This window comes from Haliotis rubra, unplaced genomic scaffold, assembly GCF_003918875.1.
Source record: "Haliotis rubra isolate DU_JTF1 unplaced genomic scaffold, ASM391887v1 Scf298, whole genome shotgun sequence".
In the NCBI taxonomy this organism is placed as follows: Eukaryota; Metazoa; Mollusca; class Gastropoda; order Lepetellida; family Haliotidae; genus Haliotis; species Haliotis rubra.
In genome coordinates this window covers 790,228-805,668 of record NW_025766966.1, presented here as the reverse complement: position 1 = coordinate 805,668, position 15,441 = coordinate 790,228, and the positions used below count along the sequence as shown (strand labels likewise).

Below are 15,441 nucleotides of genomic sequence, written 5' to 3'. Positions count from 1 at the left end.
ATCCACGTCCAAAAGAAACTTGACGCCTATTATTTTCGCTCTAAAGAAAATGTTATTTTAATATTGCAAAATACCATGTCCCGAGTTCTCCCGTGTTCATAGTGACTTGAAATGTATAGCGGGAACGCAACATTTCCAAATCATGGTTCATAGGCAAGGTTGTTGTAAAATCGGTTTTCTCGCAGCTGCACGAACCGCACGTGCAATATTTAGTATAAAATGCCTCCATATGACCCGCTGTCATCAGTGTCATTGGAAAACCACAGCGAGAATGTCCAGACTGACAGCAGAACAGCGTGAACGAGCCATCGGTATGATCCAAATGGGCGCTTCTCGTGGTCACGTTGCAAGAACCTTCGGTTGCTCTACTACGACCATATCCCACCTCATCCAGCGGTTCCAACAGACTGGCCAGACAAGAGACCGGCCCAGATCATGGAGACTCCGCATCACAACGGCACAGGAAGACCGGAACATCCGTAATCTCAACCAATGTAAACGCTTCCTGGCGGCAATGTCAACGGCAACAACGGCATTGGCTCGCCGCCACAGTCGACAGACAGTGGCCAGACTTCTTCGTCCCTACGCCATTAGCGATTAGGAACTACGGACCGTACAGAGGAACTTTCCTGACACTTAGACATCGCCAGCAGAGATTACAGTGGGCACGTCAAGTACGACGCTGGCAGATACATGACTGGCAAAAAGTACTCTTTTCTGACGAGAGCAAGTTCTCTCTGTTCCATAATGACGGAAGGACACGAGTTTACCGGAGAGTGGGCGAACGAATGGCTCCTTGTTGCATTCAGGAGACGGGGCCTTTCGGTGGAGGGAGTGTGATGATCTGGGGAAGCATTATTGGAGACCGGACCACTACACTTGTGTTTCACGAGACACTGACTGGTCAACGCTACATCGACCAGGTTTTGAGGCCGGAAGTTCTCCCGTTCCTGCAGCAACAGCAGCGAAGGACTCTCTTCCAACATGACAACGTCAGGTCCCACGTTGCTAGAGTTGTACAGGACTTTCTTAATCGCAACGTCAACGTTCTACCCTGGCCCCCTAGGTCTATTGATATGTCACCGATCGTGCACCTCTGGAGCCACCTCGATCGCCGTATCAGACAACGACAACCACCTCCACAAACACGTTCACAGTTGAAACAAGCGTTGAGGTAGGAGTGGCAGAGAATCCCCAACAACGTCATCAGACGGCTGACGTCATCAGTGCGCAGACGTGTGTTTGCATGCATCCAGGCCAAAGGACACATCCGTTATTGACAATGCTTTTTTACTACTCTGTAAGTCTTCATAACTTTTAAAGTCTTTATCTTTTAGATATGTAAATTTCAAATTTCACCCCTTCTATAAACGGCACGTCATGACATAATTTAATGTTCAATAAAACTTAACTAAATTTTGTAAACTGCTTGTTAACATATTTATCTTCATATTACAAAAGGTTTTAGTGCCATGGGACTGATATTCTGCACACAGTCAGTATTTTGTCAGGTATCAAGTTTCTTTTGGACGTGTATAACAGAACTCCAAGACCAGGCCATTGCTGGAGGTAGGCAGTTATAAAAGCAAATGTTGTAGTGTCCATAGTTTTATCTGTTGTGATCAGATATACTTATCATGCAGGTTAGTTGTTCTAATTTCAAGATGAATGGCGTCCATCATGCAGATTATAATTTACTGAACCACAAAAGAAACGTCGCTTTGCAAAACCACATGCAAAATTTTGTTCTTGCAAGGTGGTGTTTTTATTATGTTTGTACCGTTTTCTTAACATGTTTTGCAATCCAAATTGACAGTTTTTACCAACATCAGTGTGTTTTCTGATGAAAACGCATATCGACCAAACGCACCGAAAGAGGCAGACATGGTAGAAGGTTCCGTATGACATTCGTGAAAATGAAAATGCACGTGCATGTCGTGACAACCCTACCAATGAAAGCGGGTCCCAAGCTCGCCTAAATCATTTTTGTTTTGACATAACCACCATGGCACGTCTTACGAGAGATCAGAGGAACCAAGGAGATCAGAGGGTAGCCAATCATTTTAATGTTCATGTTAGGACAGCAGGAGTGGTATCAGGTCACTAAGAGCATTCAGGACCGTCAACGCAGTGGGCGACCTTCAGTAACATCACAACGTCAAGAATGACAGGCTGTGCGCAACCATCTGCAGGATCGCTTCCCAAAAGCAACGGAAACAGCACGCCAGACCAAAACGGAAGAAACCTCTGCTGTCACAGATCATATCGTAGTCCTTTCCTCACCGCTCATCACCGCCCAAACCGACCAAAATGGGCAACTCAGCATCGAAATTGAGGTTATCGACAATGGAGAACAATCTCATGAAAGCCGATATTGTGTTTCGACAGTCGATGGCAGAGTGAGAGTAAGGCGAGGGCGTGGTGAAATGTTTTCCAATGAGTGTATTGTTGAAAGAGACTTGTGGGGTAGTCCAAGCATCATGGTGTGGGGTGCAATCGGTCTGAACAGTTAGTTGACACCGCGGTGTTCCAGAATCCAGGATGAGGCAATGACATGACAGCTGCTCGCTATATTGATTAAATCATAAGACCCCACGTTGTACCACATTTTGGACGTTACAGAAATCACATCTTCCAGCAAGACAACGGTCGTGCCCACACTGCCAGAGCAACATTGGACCTCCTAAGACAACATGGCATCCAAACCCTACAATAGCCTGCACTCATTCCGAATTTAAGTCCAGTCAGAACACCTTTGGGACGAGATTCAAAGAAGACTGAATGGCCTCCAACCAAGGCCGACAACTGTGGCTGGACTTCGCAGAGTATGGACCCAAGTGCCTATGGCCTTCATCGACCGGCTAATTCATTCCATGTACAGACGATGCAACGATTTCACCAATGCCCATAGAGGCCACACACGATACTGACTTTGAGGTATCTTAATGGTACCATTTTTGGTGATTTGTTTGTGTGAACTCTAAATGTGATTCCCGAAAATGTGTTAACCATAATTGTCAAGTTTAAACTCAGTCCTCCTATTTGATTGTTAATTAGAGTGAATTAAAGTGTGTGCTTTAAGAAACCCTATCAGTGCGACATTTCTTTTGTGGTGCAGTATAGTATAGAAGAATGGCGTCCCCAACATCATTCGAAGTGTATATAAGGGATAAAATTAATTTATTGTGACAAAGTGAGCAACGCCCCATGAGAGTATCTGTAGTCATCAAGATACGGAATGTTGACTGGATTAGAACCCCAACCCTGCTTACACTGAGGCATTTTGTGTCATTGCACAATTTATGGTGACGTCACAAGTCAGTGTTGCATGAATGAATTTATTGTGATTATAAAAACGTTAATACATACAATGGAGTTGTGTCCCAGCTGAGGTAGGCAAGTGTTTAACACCACATATGTATATATACACCCACTGAACACCTATATTAAGAAAACCTATTGGTCCTTGGTGAATATAAGAAACTGTACATGGATAACAGAGGGAAATAGAATACTAGCCCTCAATGTACACGTGATGCAACGATGTATTTTATGTCAACGGCGCCTAACTCAACAATAACAGTTTCGATCTTATTAATTGTTCCTAACAATACAATAACACAACAAACTTATTACTCGTGACGTTTGATCTCGTATATAGTTTTTTTCGATGGCGTTTCTAAAATATCCCCACACACAATGCAGGTGGCTACATCAGACTGCAATGAGTTCGTATTTCCAAGGCGAATTTGAGTCTAGTCTCTCTCGTGTAGACGGATTCTGACTTGATCTTTGGCCAATAGTAGGAGGTCAGTCTTCATTTCGACTGGTTCCATAGACACGGGCTCTATCTTGAATTTGCGCACAATCTGAAACACAAATGACTTTAAGATTAGGGTTTGTTGTGGTATAGGTATTCAACACACACATCTTGAATGTAAGATAGGTACATGTGAGCTAAAGAGTTGCTTCAGGTGAGAATGGTTCCACTTGCACTCTTACTGGCATTTCATCATAACATGATTAGTTCTGTATTGAACACAAGAAGGCGCTCAGTCTCCCAACTCACCTGGGATATCAGCAGCTGGATCTCCAACTCTGCTACTCGCCGACCTGTAACAGAACTACAAGGTTATAAATTTGTACTACACTGATATACTCAAAGACCATCTACCCAAAAAAATCACATGCAGGTTATACTGACACCTGCCGAAATAGTCCACGTGCATGTGGTACCGACACCTGCCGAAATAGTCCACGTGCATGTAGTACCGACACCTGCCGAAATAATTACGAAGCCAGCAGTAATGATGTGTTTTGAAACGATGTGCAGGGAGTGTTGACATCTCACGAAATCAGTCAGTGAGCATGTTTACTGTCACCCTTGAAGAGTCAATTCGAGAAAGAGAGAGTATTACCTACCGACACACATTCGAGGACCGAATCCAAACGGCAGAAAGGAAAAAGGATGTGGGCTAACTGTTCTGGTAGCTCGGAGCCAGCGTTCAGGGAGGAATGTGTTGGGGTCCTCGTAGTGACGTCCTAGACGGCCGAAGCCGTAGAGGTCAACCCATACCATAGTCTGTCAAAATGAATAAAATCCACTCTGATATCCTCCAATCGAACTGCATAGATTAAACTGTCCCGAACGCTATCATTATATGCAGAACATAAGATGTACTGTGATTGAATCGAAGAAGAGTGCATTTGGATAATTATACAGATCAATGATTATCAATGGTTATTATGCTTATCAATGGTTATTATACAGATCGATAGGTTATATAAATCAATGGTTATTATACAGATCATTGAGTTATGCATTAATCCATTGATAAGTATAACTATTGATTATACTTAACCATTGATCTGTATGAATAACCATTGATTTATACTTAACCATTGATCTGTATTGATTATGATCTGTAGCCATTGATCTGCTTAATAAATAACCATTGATTATATAGCCATTGATCTGATGATCTGTATAATAACCATTGATTATACTTAACATTGATATAATAACCATTGATCTGTATATAACCATCTGATTATACTTAATATAACCATTGAACCATTGATTATATAACCATTGATCTGTATAATAACCATTGATACTCTGATATAACCATTGATTATACTTAACCATTGATCTGTATAATAACCATTGATTATACTTAACCATTGATCTGATTATACTTTACTGATCTGTATAACCATTGATTATACTTAGCCATTGATTATACATAACCATTGATCTGTATAATAACCATTGATTATACTTAACCATTGATCTGTATAGTAACCATTGATTATACTTAACCATTGATCTGTATAATAACCATTGATTATTATACAGATCAATGGTCATGCAGATCAGTGGTTAATTATAATCAATGGTGATTATACCGATCAATGAGTTTCGATTTAACGAACTTACAGTAGATATCCTAATTACAGTAGATATCCTACTTACATCCTTTGGCACCTGATAACCCAGTAGCACAGCGTCCTGTTGTAGGATTCGGATCACTACACTTCCGGTCGGGTACAACCTAATCAACAACAAGGCAAGTGTTAAAACACTGTGCAGATACATGGCAGAGGTTCCGGTGAGACACAGCCTGCAGTGTCAAATGGCATACACATAGCAGAATGTCTTAAACATCTTCAACTCCGAAGTCCAAGGTCCGCTTCACTCGAAGTCTAGGGTAAGTTTGGATAAATCTAAAACTAACAGACGACGAAGATCCGTCTCCTTTCCAGTATTCCATACAAATCAATCTTCAATTTAAAGTAAAATACGGAACTAACGACAAGGGTACATCCTGGAAGACGGGTATCAAGGTCAAGAGAAATAAATACATGTTATTGTACTAAATGAGGAACAAAGGACATCCGGCATGTTCAGTGAACAGTTACCTTTCTTTGATAAAACCGGAGCCAAAATATTTGTTAAATTAATGGAAAGTCCCTTTACGCATATATAAGAGATAAACCTTTTTTATATACACCATTCTATAGGCTATTTCTTATTTTTCTCTATATAATTAAATTTTAACATCGAAATAATTCCTTCAAACTGATGTTTTCTAATACGAGTGAGTGAGTGAGTCTAGATTTACCCCGTACTCAACAATATTCCAGCTATATGACGGTGGTCTGTAAATAATCGAGCCTGGACCAGACAATCCAGTGATCAACATCATGAACATCGATCTACGCAATTGGGATACGATGACATGTGTCAACCAAGTCAGCGAGCATGACCACCCGATTCCGCTAGCCGTCTCTTACGACAAGCATGGGTTACTGAAGACCAATTCTAACCCAGATCTTCACGGGTCTTTTCAAATAGGAAGGTTTGCTGATAATAGTGATAAAATCAGTGGCATCGAAATAAGCACTCATTCAGTTTTGAAAATAACACATGGAGGTCTTGTGCTCTCATACATCAGCTCCACAGTGCTTTTACTGATTTATAAGAGACAGCTATATCGTCATTAGCGTGTACCTGAGCGTCTCCTTAATGACCGCCTTGATGTAATGCATCTCCTTCAGATGATCAGCTGTTGGCTGCTCGCCAGGGGGAACAACTCGTGAGATTTCTTCATAGATGGCGTCCTGTACATGTGGGTTTCTCGACAACTCATACAACACCATCTGCGCGGTGTTTGATGTCTGTAAAGAACCAAATTCCAAAATTGTGCAACAGTGCGTTTGCTGATCTGATTTAGAGTCAAGAGTATTTAATGTCGACAATGTAAACACTGTTAATGTACAACTCATTCCTGTCCTGGTGGCTATAACAAAAACCGAACTCAAAATTCATGAAAAATTTGGGCGTCATCATTGGTGGGAGGATGTATTTGACGTTTTAGCTTCATTTTGGCGGCATTTTGTAAATATTCGTGTGGACCAGACAGTCCTGTGATCAACAGCATGAGCATCGATCTACGCGACTGGGTTACGATGGCGTGTGTCAACCAAATCAGCGAGACTGACCATCCGATACCATTAGTCGCCTCTTACGACAAGCATGGGTTGCTGAAGACCAATTCTACGGGTCTTCACGGGTCCAGAGGAATCTGAGGAGAAGATGTTTGCGACCCATGTCAAAAGACAAACAGGCCACGGCGTAAGCTGAAGTGGCTTTCTTGAGTTCCGGGGTGGAGCTCATGTAATAAGTGCTTGTTGAGCTGCCCCGGAAGTTCAGAGTTTTCACTCACTAACTCACCGTGTCTACGGCTGCCCCCATGAGTTCTGAGATGTTGGCGTACACGTCCTTCAGAGACATGCTGTCCTCGTTCAGGAAGTGAGTGATAAATCCCACGTGTTCTCCTTCCTCCTTCGTCTCTCGTATCTCCCTGATTCTTTCGTCTATGGTCTTGTGCGCTAAAAAGACACACACGAAACACCTAGGGACTTTTAATAAACAAGAATCAGAAAGTAAACGCGTGCCTTGTGGTCTGGCACTGCCATTACCAACACAACAATGTGGATAAACAATACCCACTTTCTCTCCATTCCTTCTCCAGCCTCACAACATCATGGACTTGTGTCTTTTGACGCTAATATGTTCGAACTTGACACAAAGGGTCACAAATCATCTTATCCAGGGCACGACAATGCATATTTTGATGAAAAGACTTTACCTGTAAATTTTGCTTTGAATTGTACACATCCCAAAACATTAACAATCCAACCTGCCTTGCGCAGTTAGAAGCAGAGATAATGTGTGCACAAAATTCATGAGCAACCCAAACAATCCTGCCTTGCAACAAGACACAGAGTAATATACCACCCATCAAAAGTTTAGACTCACTTAAAGCATTCACTATATGTTATGCATATATATGTGGTTACATCGAAGATGAATTTTTTTCCCTAACTTGGAGGAACCAACTGCAAACCTTATGCAGGTGAATTGCATGAGGATCATCCATCAAATTGTTGAAAAGCATGTGCAAATGTCGTGCATGTGAACAGCTGCGTTTTGGTGTAAAGTTTTGTTAAGGATTCGCCGATTTTCACTGAGTTTCATCATTTATTGACAATAATCTTTTCAACGTTACGAATTTGTTTTACAATACATCAGTTATTGTAAACAGTACCTTTAAACAGTATGGAATATTTTGCAAAATCTAGTTTAGAACAGTTGACTGAAGTAAGTGGCTACATTTACACTAGTGAGTCTAAACTTTTGATGGGTAGTATATGTCTGTACAAATGGCAGTGATTTGACAATAGGCTGTAAAATCGGGACATTTGTTTGTCTAGACTATAGAACTGAAGCATGCGATACCGACGACCTACCAACACGGAAACCTTCATCCCAGGCAGATATATGCTTCCTGTAGGCGAACGGCCTCAAGATCCGGGCTGCTCTCGGTGTAAGGAAGATTATCTTCCTGGTTGTCTCAAAGATGTCATGGGAGCTCTGGATGAACACCTGGGTGTCCTCGCTCCTGTCGTCCGACAGACACCCGAGTCTCTTCTCGTACAGGATACGGGCGATGGCTGTGGACGATGTGTTATAAGGTCATCAATGTACCCTCGCGTCTAATGACAGGCGAACTAGCTAATGTAAGGTGTAGTAAATGGTGAACATGAATTAAGGGATAGGACCTTTTGCTTTTTCTCGCAAAATAATTGAAGCATTAAACATAAGCTACCCGGGTAGTTTTAAATGATCTTTTGTGCCAATGTAAGTATTACTTCCTATATACCAGGTGCAGGATCAAACGTAAGTAATGTCAGTGAATGTTACTGCATGACTCTTTTGGAAACATTCCACAACTGGAATATGAGCTTCAAGCATTCATGCACACATCCTGATCTGGCCAATTTCCCGGAGACAAGCGTGGTGTTCTTTAAAGTATCAACGAACATCTTAGGAAATCGACACGCTATCTATATTAAGACCTTGCTCTGGGCTGAATCGCCAATGGGAGAGACGTTCAGTGGAATTGGGAAATCTGTGGTTCAATCCCTCTTAATTAACTCGTTTTTCGTTTTCTCCAAAGCAGTCAATGTACACTTGTAGACACATATTTGGCAGTGAACCGTGCCACAGGTAGCTTAGTGGTTAAAGCGTTCGCTCGTCACGCCGAAGACCCGGGTTCGATTCCTTACATGGGTACAATGTGTGTAGCCCTTTTCTGGTGTCCCCCTGGTGAAATTACTGGAATATTGCAAAAAGTGGCGTAAAACTAAACTCACTCACTCACATTCTTTAGAATCATATGTATTTGCAAACTTAACCACACGTCCAGAACACACGTACTCCAGAACACATTTATATTCCTCAGAACACCTCTGTACAGACACTTACATTCCAGAGACCAGTTGAACAGCTCCAGGCCCAAGGCAGGCAACTCATTGTCCGAGGTTCGAATCCTGCTTACTCGGTCCAAGAACTCTACAACAACCTTGTTAAACTCTCCGGTGTAGGACTCCACCGTCTTGATCTTCATCATGTGTTTGTCGATCACTCGTCTCAAGGAATGCCAGTCTTCGCCTGATCTGCAATATAAATGACAACGTGCGGTGTTACTCTGAAACTCATACACACTGTGATAATTACTGTAATGGGTGTGACCGAATAATGATAATGCTTTAAATAAATTACAGAGAACATCCTTAGATGAAAGGGGCCACCATAGACCCTGTCATCTAAGGCGCCGCCATTCCACGTGAAGAATTACGTCCCTTTGGCATGTCCAGAATTCTGACATTGGTTCGAATCCCACGTTAAGGTGTTATACCCAAAACATCGCTCCGTCAGGATTCGACAAACCCTGAATTGTGAGTTCTATGACCCGGATGAAATGAAATGAAACGATATGTGGATTAGTTTGCCAACACAAATGGATGTTAACTTCCCAAAACTTTTCGGCGTCATTTCTTCACCCCGTCCATTCGCAAATCTTAAAACAAAACAAATCACTGAACACAAGTAAACTCCGGAAGTACATCTTGGGTGTAGACGCAATGGCGCTCAGAAACGCCAAGGTGCACAATTCACTCGCCATTTGAATATGCCCATTAGATATTATGTTTGGTGTTTGACGCCAACGAAAAGTATGGGAACAAACTATGTCCGTGCTGTATCGTCAGCTGTGTTGTTGTTGTTGTTGTTGTTGTTGTTGTTGTTGTTGTTTACCGCCGCACTCAGCCATATTCCAGCTATATGGCGGCGGTCTGTAAATAATCGGGGCTGGAACAGACCATCCAGAGATGAGTATCGATCTACACTATTGGGATACGATGACATGTGTCAACCAAGTCGGCGATTCCGACCACCCGACCACGTTAGTCGCCACTTACGACATGCATGGGTTGCTGCAGACCTATTCTACCCCGAATCTTCACGGGTTGCTGCAGACCTATTCTACCCCGGATCTTCACGGGTTGTTGCAGACTTATTCTACCCCGGATCTTCACGGGTTGCTGCAGACCTATTCTACCCCGGATCTTCACGGGTTGCTGCAGACCTATTCTACCCCGGATCTCCACGGGTTGCTGCAGACTTATTCTACCCCGGATCTCCACGGGTTGCTGCAGACCTATTCTACCCCGGATCTCCACGGGTTGCTGCAAACCTATTCTACCCCGGATCTTCACAGGTTGAAATCAGAAATGTTGCTCCGACTTCTTCTCAGTAGTATCGGTAACATGGAGGCACAGATCGTCTGATCCGAAAGTTCACCCAAAAAGAACCCCAGTGTGGTCAGATCTTTGAAGGAGAAAATTTGTGAGTAAATATATGATTTTAAAGCGATTGTGTTCAGAGCGACGTTCAACCCAACTCACTCACCCACAGGTTTGTTGAACATATTCTATTCAATGTTGAAAGGGATTGGGAACTTTTGAAAGTTCAAAGTCTTGCTTCAGATCAAAAGCCCGTGATGTGGTTTTGATTAACCCACAGGTTAAAGGTCACATGCAACGTAAAACACAACTTTGCAGATTCTGATACCTTTCGGTATGGACTTACAGATACAAATCATCAAAAATGCAAATTCAGCTTATAAAGTTGAAAAATAACGCGATGAAAAAAACCCGCGAAATCTGAGTTCAAACGATTCACTAAATTCATCCCAGCGCTTGGGGTGAAAAGTGGTTTCAACAGCTGTGCTGCGCTGCGCTGGGCTGCGCTCATAGCGCATGTGCAGTGAAATAGGTTCGCGCAGCTTGGAAGCGGGATTCCGGATTTAATATAAGGTCGTGAGAAGGAGTAGTCTAATCAAAACAAATAGTAAATAATCTACTCATTACATAAAAGAACCTTGTTAGGATCTAGATCTACTCAGCTATGTGTCAACCAGTGAGGCGTTCGACATTTCAAGACGGAAAACCTTCGCTGGCGGTGAATACTCGGTGAAGGCTTTGATGTGAGCTATTTTTCTAATGTTTTGTTGATATTTCACAGGCGCGAGCTTTTTATATGTTATGACAGTAGATTACCGATTTAACTGTTCATATAATTTCATTTGTCTATTTCACCACACGTTCTTCTTACCGAGTCACTTTCTCAGTTCGATACTTAAAAGCAATGTCATTATTTAGCATTGACAGAATTTCTAACTGTGATATAGATATGTCGTTGTCACAGACAAAACTCAATGTCTGTTTTATTGACACCTATGTGTCTGCCTGCCTGTCTGCTAATGACAATATTCAATACACAACTTCGATCACTGACCACATGCAATTTGAACTTAACACCTATCAGGCTATACACCATAAACAAAACGCATTGATTTATGGCCCGAGTTCGGTCTCTGTCACATTATGTAATTACACAGACAGGCAGGTGTGATACTTGTACACATGACATGTTATGATGTCTGTTGATTGCAAAATGTTATACACACAAAATGGTCATGTATTTACAAAACCCAACATCTCTATGTACACACACACAATGAGCCGTGAGGGCATCTGCAAATGAACCAGACAATGAAACTCCTCGTTACACTTGAGTGCACACCCACCCGCTCTGACTGGGTTCGGTATCCCGGGTGCTTCGTTTCGAGGGAAGTTAACCCAAGTACAAAATATTGCACTTTTGATTTGCGATTGTATGCTTATAATTTTGTTAATATGTTATTTCATAATCAGCAATGTATATTATATGTCATGAATAAGTTATAATTGCGTTTTAATTATGTTTAATTATTTTTTGGTTGCATGTGACCTTTAAATTATCACAACCAAGGGACACATTGGCACGAACAATAGCGATGGAAATGTTTAATGATATGCAATACTCTCAACCAGCTTCTCACTAGATTGTGTTCGGTACCATCCAATTTGGAATTGATATGCACAAAGATCCCATGTTCAAACCCAACAATGGTTATATGAATCTACTTACGACATGAGAAGTCCCTTATTCAGCCCTCGTTCCTCCCTGTATTGAATCCAGTGTTCAATGTCGATTCGACGTGGGTGCTTCGCATCCTGTCGGAACAGCTGCTCGACCGCTTCAACGTCCGTCAGAAACACAGCATTTATCGCTCCCATCTTCTCCCGGTAGATGGGTCCATACGTTTCGTGACGTTTCTGGATCATTTTATTCATCCGCGACGAATTCTTTATGACGTCGAACACAGTGCCGACAAAAGGCAAACCCTTCGGACCGGGCAGCGCCGAGAACGGTTTGACGTCTGCAACATCATCGTCGGCTTGGGTTGACGACGTCGTCGCCTTGAATCGACACAAGACAGACGCGGCCGATATGGCCTGTCCTGGTCGGACATTGCTCAACACGACCCGTGACAACATGTTGTACAGCTGCGAGACTAGGCAAGCAGTAGATGCGCTGGACACAGCTTCATCACAAGTTACTGGTATTGCACGGCGGGTGATATATAAACTCTATTAGAATGATGAAACGATCGAAAGAATTTCGCCTGACAACCTCCACTGGTTGAGGGCTACCGACCGTTGAAGCGAATAGGTATCTGACCTACTTTCTTTATCAGGCTGTTTACAATAGTTACAGCGTTGAGTGGCCCAGCCCGCGTTATTGAGTCCACGCTATAAGCGGGACTGTGTGAAGGGAAGGGAACTATGGCCCACAAAACGATCTTACCTTCAGTTATAACAGCCAGAGAAATACTATATATTTTGGACCACTTTGTGAAACAGGTACATTTATATATGTGAAATCGTGAGTAGTCGGTCTGCTACTGAGAAAAGATGATAACATACTGTGGTGGTAGATTTGACTTCATACTTATATTACCCGTGAAGATCCGGGTTGGATCTGGTCTTCAGCAACCCATGCTTGTCATAAGAGGCGACTAACGGGATTGGGTGGTCAGTCTCGCTGACTTGTTTGACACATGTCATCGGTTCCCAAATGATAGATGCTCATGCTGTTGATCACTGGATTGTCTGGTCCAGGTTCGATTATTTACAGACCGCCGCCATATAGCTGGAATATTGCTGAGTGCGGCGTAAAACTAAACTCACTCATTCACTTAAGAGCATGCCAAATATAGTAAATTCCTTTTCATACTGTCTGTCACCGGGTCGATAAACGAGGCTCTTCATGTTTCAGTGACAATAGCGGCTTTCCAGCTCAACGCTGCCCAATGGTCAGTTCGGCTTCATGATACGTATTAGATGTCTCATAAGGAATTTACTGTCCATACATTATGTTTAAGAAGTTTTATATTTTGCATTGTTTTTAGGTTTTATCGGTTGGATAAGAAAGCGTATTCATGTATTGAAGATGTTATAGTGACTTTGTATGTTGGTTTGGATAATATGTCTTTGAAATTGGCGATGTTTTTCACTCTTGATTGGGGCTTTAACCCCTGAGATTGCTTGTGTTTAGTAACAATTACTTGTTAATAATATAACTTTCACCATGTGTTATTTGTCTCCAGATACAGTTGGCTGTCATAAATACAATGTTAGCTTTAACCAGGTTTTCTAGATTTTTCTTATTTAATGACAGCCCTTCTTGACTCAGGAGCACAGTTCTATTGGCACTAGGTTGTATTCAGAGAGTGCATCCATATGGTGATTGTAGGGTTTGAGAGGTATTGGTTAATGTTTAACGTATTCAGTGGCATTATTGCCTCTTCCGCCCAGCCCTTTCTGCTATGCTAAAGTCTAGATTTCATCTCCCATCTCACTGGGTCTCCTTTTCAATTAAAAGGAAGTATTTGTGTCTATGAAAAGTCTGTATATTCAGAGATTAAGCGTTAGTCTATATCCATGTGTACGTGAAGAGTATATAGTTAATATGAAATGTCAACGACAGGGAATAAAACTGATAATACATCTGCCGAAACAGAATCGATTGGGCCCAAAAGCCAGTAGTACCCGATCCTCACACAATTTGCGTAACACCAGAAAGTGTCTGTTCTCCAACCCAATCCACAGCACTACGAGGCCAGCCTGTAAACAACTGGCTCTTGGCCAGACTACCCAGTGGCATAATAGGGCGTTAACTGATTTGTTTATATTAATAACGATGTGTTAATTTTGAATTTCGCCTGCTGCATACAAGTAGAAATGTTTGACTTACTATAGTAAAGGCTATATATGTCCTTATAGGCTCATCCAGTCTCACAGTCCCTGAACCACATTAATTTCCCTACTGCCCAGCCCTTCCTGCAATGCTAAAGCCCCAAATAAAGCAAGTCTAGAGTCCTTAGGTTCTGAATCTCCCATCTGACTGGGGCTCCTTTTCAATTTAAATGGGTTTATTTGTTACTATCAAAATTATACATATATTCAGAGACTAAGTGTTAGTCTAACTCGTCCAAAATTGACACGAAAAGCCGACTATAGTCGGGGGATCGGTTGGTCACAATGTGCGACCAGCTAGTGACATATTGCTCAAGCCGTCAACATCTTGGTTATTAACAACGATCGCTGTGTATATCTGATACAGCTCTCTACATTGTGAACAGTATATGTACAACAGGAATCAGTTCTTTTCCAAACTTTTAGATCTTTTTCATGTCAATGTATCATGTCAATTATTTATTTAAGTGAATATGAAATTTTGGACTTATCCACCTCTGCATGATTGTTAGGTGGAATGCTACTTGCCAAGAATGGACATGATCAACATACCATATTTTATTATTTACTATTTATTTTTTTTATCTCTGTTGAACTTATAATAAATATGCTGAATGAACATAACGTCTTTTCTAATTGATTCTACTGGACTGATCCATTATAAGAAATAGGTATCAGCTTGAGGATTAGTTGTGCACTGAACCAGAAATGTTGTATTAAGCTGTCTAAGATATGGCTGTCTAAATTTGGGAGGCTACCGCTGATAGTAAAGTTCACTCATTGCCTTGTAAGAGTGCCGAATGACAGGGGTGTCAGGATAAGGTCAAATCGCTGATACCCTAACTGGGACACAGGCCTTATATAGATCTCAGTCTGCCTTGTCACCAC

The 15,441-nt window shown here is 41.9% G+C and overlaps 2 protein-coding genes across 2 annotated transcripts; one reads left to right on the top strand and one right to left on the bottom strand.

Annotated features, from left to right (window-relative positions):
* The first annotated feature begins 271 nt into the window (after window positions 1–271).
* On the top strand, window positions 272–601 carry LOC124282329. Its single transcript, XM_046718296.1, has one exon. The coding sequence runs from the start codon at window positions 272–274 to the stop codon at window positions 599–601; it is 330 nt and encodes a 109-aa protein (XP_046574252.1).
* A 2,723-nt stretch (window positions 602–3,324) lies between these two features.
* On the bottom strand, window positions 3,325–13,116 carry LOC124282300 (1,25-dihydroxyvitamin D(3) 24-hydroxylase, mitochondrial-like). The gene is made up of 9 exons (XM_046718259.1): window positions 12,383–13,116; window positions 9,335–9,525; window positions 8,317–8,520; window positions 7,238–7,395; window positions 6,515–6,681; window positions 5,477–5,555; window positions 4,423–4,582; window positions 4,070–4,113; window positions 3,325–3,869 (listed from the first exon to the last, which is right to left on the bottom strand). The coding sequence occupies exons 1-9, from the start codon at window positions 12,790–12,792 to the stop codon at window positions 3,756–3,758; spliced, it is 1,527 nt and encodes a 508-aa protein (XP_046574215.1). The 5' UTR covers window positions 12,793–13,116; the 3' UTR covers window positions 3,325–3,755.
* Between the last annotated feature and the right edge of the window lie 2,325 nt (window positions 13,117–15,441).